Source organism: Micropterus salmoides, unplaced genomic scaffold, assembly GCF_014851395.1.
Source record: "Micropterus salmoides isolate LMB-PRFRI ecotype aquatic unplaced genomic scaffold, ASM1485139v1 Ms_hic_scaffold_22, whole genome shotgun sequence".
In the NCBI taxonomy this organism is placed as follows: Eukaryota; Metazoa; Chordata; class Actinopteri; order Centrarchiformes; family Centrarchidae; genus Micropterus; species Micropterus salmoides.
The window spans coordinates 5,240,790-5,249,321 of NW_024041373.1; the positions used below are offsets into that span (position 1 = coordinate 5,240,790).

An 8,532-nucleotide genomic window follows, 5' to 3' on the forward strand; every position below is an offset into this window, starting at 1 on the left:
AACATTTGCACACTTTTTATTCCTTAATGTACTGTACAGTACAACACACCAAACAACAAGCATCACGTCTTTGGTCTGGGACAGGCCAGAGAATCTCGTCCCCCACCTACTCCTCTCCCTATTCCTCATCTTCGGTGTCCTCTATCTCTTCCTTCACGTCTCTGTAACAACTGTTCCAAACTGAATAAGATGACTCGGGTCAGTTTTTCTACTGAAGGTTGTGATCAATTATCAATTATGACTCTCTGAGTTTCCACCTGGGTAGGTGTGTGCTAATTGAGCTCAAGCTGTGCTGACTTGAGTTCTTCTGCCTAGATATACAGATATTTAATGTATGTGTGTGAATTGGCAGTGATGCTCAGGGTCTCTTCCGCTCAGGGTTTTGGACCACAATCAGGGCAACAGTCCCCTCATCTCTCTGCCACTGGTACCTGCAGAAGAAGAACCAGTGCTTGATTTTTCTGCAGTAAAAAACAAAGTCTTGAAAGTAATATCTCAAGTCATGACTGTCAAATCCCCTCCTTTAACAGCACAGAACTAACTGGAAGAGTTTGACATTAATTGTTAATAGTGACTCACTGGGTCTGTTCAGGAATGAGTAAACTGTCACCGGCAGAAAGAGTGAACTGTTGATTCATAGTTACTCTTGAGGATCCCTCCTGACAAAAAAGACAGGTTTTTACACAGACACAGATATCATAGGGACAGCTACACACAGTTCCGGGAGACTGGTTGGATATATGAAGCTACAGAAGGAACAGGACATTTAGAGAACATACCAGCTGCCAAATCCACACATCACTTTGCCGTACTGATGTCTCTGTCTGCCCAGGTCCAAACACCATTGCCTGTCATGGTCATAAGATGTTTGTAAATTTATCAAATCCACTGGAGCTACTTTTTTTTTTTTTACCTTTATTTATTCAGGGGAGCTTCACTGAGAGGAAGCCTCTATTTTGCACATTCAAACCTGAAAGCTGCCCAGTCCAAGCTTCATAATTCACAGGCAGTAAAATGCCAAAATTTCCTCTCTGGTTTCTGATTTCATTTCAATTTCACTTTATTTTACTGAAACATTCCATCATCGGAGGACACATTCTGACAGTGGTCAGCAATAAGTCACACCATACAATAATAATACCAAGAACTGTATTTGCTTTGTACACCTCACGTGTCCTTTAAAGGGGCTATATGTAGTTTTTCCATTACATCACCTATTAATAAATCAAATTTTCACTGCCTTATTGTCAATGGACTGTAGCCTCACTTAGAATTGAAGCACACACCTGATTTCTCTGTTGCTTGCGACAGCCACTAATCTGCTTTTAATGTGAGGACACCCTGTGCGTGCTCCTGAGCCTCTCTCCCACTACAGCAACAACACCGCAGCTAACTACATGCAGTCCACTAACACCACAAGACAATCGGCTGCCAGCATAACACAGACTCCAACATAAACTCCACGTAAGGATGCAAGACAACAATAACATTTTATGTGCTGAAGACCATCAGACCAAACGAGATTCAGATGTTGTCGGTGAAAACAGTGAACATCAGAAAGGATGGAGAAACAGGAGAGAGTCACATTAGCTCACCGGCTATAACACTGAGCTGTTAACGTTATCCAGTGCAAAGTTGTCTCGGTTTCCACATTACTTCACCAACTAACACAACCCATATTACTATCCTGTGTTCCACCGGGATTATGTCAAAGTGTTGACTTCAAGAAAGAATGCAAGAAAGGATGGTCAAAAAATCAACAGTGTAGTGATTTGTGTACTAGCCTTGATGCAAGGCATGGTAGCCAACTCACGCCACATTAGCACGGCCCTACCTCTATTTGATTCGTAACTTTCAAGAGCTGGTGTTGATCTGCCTGTGAGCAGGGAACATTGAAGTAACCTGAACATGTCTGTGAGAAAAGCCACAGTAGGCATGCCGTTGTTACCACGTTTATTGTGGGATTTCTGTATGAAAACGGTTGTGTTTCGGATTGTGCTCTCTCATGAGTTCAAGCAAGCACGCTTACAAGCACACACCTGGTTGCATTCTTAAAACCACACCGCTACTGGCCGCTGAAACACACTTTTTTTTCCTATTAAATCCATTTTTCATTTAACAAGCAAAAGTTCTCATTGCATCTCTGTTATGATTTAAATCACCAATTATCTGATCAAAGAAAAAGGAAACAAGGATACAAATATTTTAAGAAAACACATCTGATAACTTGATTCCTGGTACCTCTGTCTCAAACTGAGCTCCGAACATGTCAATGGGCCTGCTGCTGGCCAGTGACGGCCTCTGTTTGTCCAGCCAGTCCTTAAAGGAGAAGGGTGACATCACGTTCATGGTGTTCATTTGGAATGGAGGCTCTCTGAAGACTTCATCTGTTCATCCAAAGATAACCACGACACCCGTTCAAAATGGACAGAGATTCGACTTTTTAACAGGAATCCCATATTTCAGAACAACTCACTTGGATCAGGTTGTCCTGTTTTACACTGCTTTGATGCCATGAACCTGCATGTAAAATGTCAACCAACAACAACAAACTGTGTGAAAGCAAATAACCTGATCTGATGGAGATGACATGTGTAGATAAAAAAAAACGTCTTACTCTTTGATTACCGGCACCAGTTGGGTTCCGAGATCCTGGCAGTAAAACCATTTCTCAAACAGGATATCAGTGGTGTTTTCCACATAGTACCTGAAAGCACCAAACATTAGAGTGTAATGTTAATGCTGCTTGAACTCTTACATACAGTATAGGTCTGTTTTGTTACTTTCTCACTGAATCGTATGCTTTATTTGGACAGAGTATACTTCTGAGACACAAAATAGTCTTTGTATTTCAGGTCATAGTGTAGTTTTTACCTTTTTATACTAATTTGATCCATTTCTGCTAACTGTGCTCTAAGACTGCAAATGCAGTGATCACTACTTGCATTCCCTTCACTGTTAATGATGGATTCTGGTTCTTTTCACACTGTGAAAAACTGTTCCCTTTTCCACTTAACCATCACATAGAAAAACATTTAACCCAAGTTTAGACAGAGTGCAGATTTCAAGTGAAATGAATTTATTGCTCGGAATATTTTTAGTCCTGGTCCCAATGATATGTTATCTGTTTCTATTGTGTTGACTCATTCTGCGTGTGAAAACACCCGGAGACAAAAAGATAAAGATGCATGGATGCAAAGCCAAAACTGGCCTGTGATGATGTTTGTACCGTCATGTTAAGACTGGAAGTCTCACACAAACTATCTTATTTAAGGTGTCCAGTCAGGAACAATAATACAGTAGTTTATGCGGATAAAAGTCTATGACCTATAATGTAATTCACAGAAAAGATATTGAGCAGTAAACAGGCTGCCTAAAATATTTAGTTTTTACTTTCAATTTTGTGTATCACCTCTAAATGACTGCAGGTTTGATCTCGTGATTTGATGAAAAGATGGTTGCCTTTCTTTTTGCTGTCTTGAATGAGGGTTTTTATTTCTTTAAAGGATCTTCTTTTCGTGCACAAGTATGTGCTTCTGATGGATGATGTAAGAGCTTTGGAAACACGGCATGTTCTACAACATGTGTTTGATGTTTTGCGAATGGAAACTGGAAATTTTGTTCTCAGAACTGCTCTTTTGTTTCAGACAGTGAATCAAAACAATCAAGAAAAGCTGTACCTATGCTTTCTCCAACAAAACAGAGTTTTCATTTTCCTGTAATTGTGATTTGGTTCATTTGTTCTGTATCCCCTGCTATTATCTGCTTAAGAAGAGACGAGTAAAACAAAGGGGGAGAAAAGGGGAGGTACAGTAGTTAACCTCAGGCAGTCCGTCTCAGTCAGCAGCCGCCTCCTCTCCACCACCAGTCCCACAGTGTTGGCCTGTCTCTGGGGGGAGTGGGGGATCCGAGCAGGCAGCAGGAACATCTAAAAGCAGGGAAGAAATGAATGCACTGCAGACGGACAGGGAAAAAAACTATGTGAATGAGACACTGACACTGATTTTGCTGACAAAGTTGCTCTGGAGCATTGTGGAATATGACCAGTTCATTTTCATTTGAAGAAAATCCTAAACCGTTGAAAGGAGCCATGACAGAGTGAATTGTACTGCCTCAAGGTGGACTATAGTTATAATTGACTATATTGACAAATCTACAACTGTGCCGAAGAAGAAAATAACATACATAAAAGTATGTTAGCGCTCACCTCTCCCTCCTTGATGTGCACATCTTTGTGTTTGCCATTTTCAATCACCTTCAGACACATGTCCCCCTTCAGCTGGAAGAACAGCTATTTAAAACAGAAGATAGGAGGCAAAAGAAGTATTGGATTACAGGATAACGCCACTGATTTAACACATCAAAGTGTGTTTAAAGGTGCTGGGGAAAACAACTATGAAAAATGTGTGAACAAATGTTGTATGATGCCTTTTGTGTCTCCAGGGAGATCTTTGTCTTGGGGTGTGAATTTAGAAAGGACTGAGCTTACCAAGACCTCTGTAGCCAGCCCCTTATCTAGCTACATTAGCCACTATACTAGCATAACACACACAAACTGTTGGCGGGTGAGTCACATTGTGGGTAATGCAAGTATAGCCTACTCCATCTTTACGGTTGCTCCAGAGCCATGTAGAGAGAGAGAGCAGTGTTATCTCTGTTCAGTTTCAATTCAAGTGGTTTTATTGGCAGGACTGCATAAAATACAACATTTACAAAGCATATTAACACAACCTATACGATCATAATAAACAAAATAAACAATTCTCAATAATAAACGTTCTCTCCAGTGGACTTTGTTTGGCAGACCGTGGTGCTCTCTACATGGCTCTGGGTTGCTCCCCCCTTTCAGATCTGGCAAACCAATCATTGCTGTTTGGAGTAAAACGCATCACTACCCCTGTGCCAGTGCAGGAAAGTCACCACAGACACCAGATTTAAAAACAACACACTGTGAATACGGAGGGATTTACCTGGAGGTGATAGGCTTAATCAGCATTGTGTGAACTTGTTTGTGAATGTAATGGGCATGTAAAAACCCCGCACTCCAGCTTTAATATTAGATTTTGCATTAAATAATCCATGGAATAATCTAAAACATTATGCAGAATAAATCAGTAGCCCACTTCTTTCTTACCTCCTCCCCTTCCTCTATATGATAATCCTTCCTGGTATTAGGACCTCCAACAAACATGATATTCAACTGGGAAAAGTGCCTGAGAGAAAGACCAATTAAACAGTGTACTCACAACATGTCCTCACTGTGGAAGTGTTAGTCCTTCATTTGTTTATATCTACCAAAACTGTACACTAATTTATAGAATTTTTCAATCTGAATTGCTGTAAAGTTGTGAAATAACCTGCTGATTGTTCATCACATTATGTAATCCCACAAGTTGTTGCAAAGAAGCACCTCCTAAAATTACTCACATGAGCTTGTTGCACACAGGTGGCAGAAAAGCATTCTGGTTCTCTGCAATCCAGTTTTCCACATTCACAAGAAGTGGGCTGTTGCTCATTTTTGAAATTGACACGGCTTTTTTTCGTGCACTTTTCAGACCCTGTGACCAGTCTGTTGGCCTGACTACTTTAAACAATCTGACTCACACTGAAAGTCCAAAATGCAGAAGTGGGTGTAGGACAAGTGGGAGGAGTCTGTCCCAGAAAGATTAAAGGTTGCTTGCACAAGTTAATATAGGGTAAACCAAGCCACACAGGCCCTATTTGATATCGATATCGCCTCGAAGCTCTTATTTCTGCTGGAAGAGCGAGGAGCCATGAGCGAAGACACACGAGGAATTTTTTTTTTTTTTTTACTGGCCGACACGCCCGCTTTTTGGATATAAGTTATTGATTGGTCGCTGCAGCTGATCGTACTCATCTGACATCACAACGTTGCTGGAGTTTCATACCAGAGTGTAGACATTATAACTGATTCAACTCCCAAGTTTTATATTTTACTTTATATTTTACTTGTTGTCTGATTCACCATCTAGATAAAAATCTGTGTTTATTGTAGGTCTGACCAACTAAAGGACCACAAACAACTGTCATTTATTAGAAAGATTTTTTTTCTTTTCATTATCCGTTATTCCCACATTATCCTTTATTATGGATACAACTGAACTAAGCGAGTCTGTCAGCAAGAAATGTTTTACATTTCATTTCCATGACATCACGTGAGGCTGATCATGGCATTCTTGGGCGTCGGTTTGATGAGTCACATCATCACATCACATTTCTCTGGAACATTTAGCCTACTAAGTCATTTCCAATGATCAAAAGACACTATAATCATATTGTTGTTATTCAATAATTAATTCACATCAGAATAGTAATAAATACATATGCAAACAATTAGATAGCCTAATATAAAAGCACCGTGCAGTAGAAAAGAGCAGGACATAGTATAAATAGGCTATAGAATGTGCTTGTTTGTTGAACAGGTAACAGCTACAAAGGGAAACACGCTGCTCTGGCAGTGATAACTGCGTGCCTTTATTGGTTTTAGCACAGTGCGTGTGTGCAGACATCTCCATCAAAAGGCTCTACAGCTGTTAGAGCCGACTGACGTCGCTTCTCGTTTCTTCTCTCCTTGCAAGGAAAAGACGCGCGTGAGGGAAACGTGGAGTGCAATTAAGAGACTTGGCATGCAGCCCAAGTGTTGTCCTGCGGTGACTATGTTGACCTATTGGAATACATTGCAACACTCACGAAATCAAGCTGGCAACACTGAGCACATTTCTCCTGGAAAGGTAAGTTATCTCACAGGTCTTCAGGGTGATGCCCAGAGTAGTTCCTGAGACAGGAAGTCAGGAACATACTAAGCCATTAATATCAAAACTTCAACAATGCACTAAACAAACACAGAAAAGGTTTTTAATGAATTACAATAGGGATAATTGGTGGTTGAAAGCAAGTAGGCTATAGGCCTACACATAACACAATATTTTTTTACATAGCCTACAATAGCCTACATAATTTGGTGTAAATTCATAGAGCACAACCACATTTTGATGAGGTATTTGGTTATTAAACACTGTTGAGCAAAGAATACACTGATCAATGAAAACCAAATGTCATATTTAATCTAAAACATTGGCCAACAACCACATATTATAGTTGTATTAGTTATACTTCTTGTCAAACGTTAATTGGAAAATGATGCAGTGTAATCTCACGTGTCAACATCATCTCCATAGCACCAAAGAGAGCAGAGGTTTGACAAGGACTGTAACCAAGTGTTGATCATTCACTGATACACTAAAGTCGATCAAGGCTGATGATCAAACCTATTCATTTTAGTTTACTGTACACTAAGTGTAATAATTGAAACTGACCACTAGATAGAGCTGCTTAATCTGGTGAGATTACATACAATCTTTGGTTCAGAGAACCAGAAGGACTAGCTGGGCCTTCCTGCCAAATACAGAAGTCTGGTATGTTCAGGCCATAGACTATTTAAAACCGGTTCAGCCAGGTAGTCTACTTTTCAACAGTGTAAAGTAAAACATTTCATTTCTATATTTCTGAACATCCTTTAATTATCAGCATAATGGCTGACAAGAACAACAGTAAATGGACTGCCCTTTTATTGTGCCTTACTATCTTCTGACCACTCAAAGCACCTTCAAATTCACACGCACATTCATACACTAATGCCAATGGCTGCCATGCAAGGTGCCAACTGCTTATCAACGCAGATTTAATTAATGGAATGACCGATTCTGTCTCAGTAAGGTAAACTTTCTGGCTACTCAATGAGGAAAGATTTGTTGGATACAAGAATGACCCCTAAGTAAACAGAAAGACATGAAGGAGCTGGTGGGGGGAGAAGAGAGCCAACACTGGTCCTGTCATGGTGACCCCTACGATTTTCTGACAAAGCTCTGCTATCTGTGAACCCCAGAGGACCCACAAATGCCACCTCCCACCACACCAAACTGACATTGACACCTTTGATCATAGATATATAGGCTATATTTTAAATATATTCTTAGGAAACACAAATGATATAGGCCTATGATGTAGCATACTTTCCTCCAAAAAACAAGTTATTGGCACTACAATTACATATTAGTACACCTCAACATTTATTCATCTAGTTTCTTTTTAGTTTTATACCTTTATTTGTTTCCCTCAGTGTGTCTTGCTCTCAGGTGGACACAGCAATATTGAACACAACACAGCAGTTTACTTTTCAGACATGCTTTTATTTTCCATACAGACATGCACTATGCACAAATAAAGTGTATTATTTTACATTCCCCTTGTCCTTAACATTTAGGTGGTTCTCAAAAAGGTTTGCGCAGCAGGGGAATACTTAAGTTCTACAGTTTAAAATGTAACGGTTATAGCCAGTATTATCCAACATAACGCTACATTTCCGAAGTACCCTTTCACCTAAGCATTATACATTAGCTTTTATGCTACATAATCTTCAAGATATTAAACTATAAATGTCCAGCTATATCTCGTCCTAACGACTTCGTTCATACTCACCGTGTGCGACAGGTGAGGGTAACATGTTGCAGC

At 40.0% G+C, this 8,532-nt stretch overlaps 1 protein-coding gene across 1 annotated transcript; it reads right to left on the minus strand.

Moving 5' to 3' along the window:
* On the minus strand, window positions 1-5,624 carry LOC119917391 (3-hydroxyanthranilate 3,4-dioxygenase-like). The gene is made up of 10 exons (XM_038737710.1): window positions 5,428-5,624; window positions 5,135-5,213; window positions 4,208-4,291; window positions 3,822-3,928; window positions 2,618-2,707; window positions 2,477-2,520; window positions 2,242-2,387; window positions 780-848; window positions 580-659; window positions 1-431 (listed from the first exon to the last, which is right to left on the minus strand). The coding sequence occupies exons 1-10, from the start codon at window positions 5,514-5,516 to the stop codon at window positions 359-361; spliced, it is 861 nt and encodes a 286-aa protein (XP_038593638.1). The 5' UTR covers window positions 5,517-5,624; the 3' UTR covers window positions 1-358.
* Window positions 5,625-8,532: the final 2,908 nt, after the last annotated feature.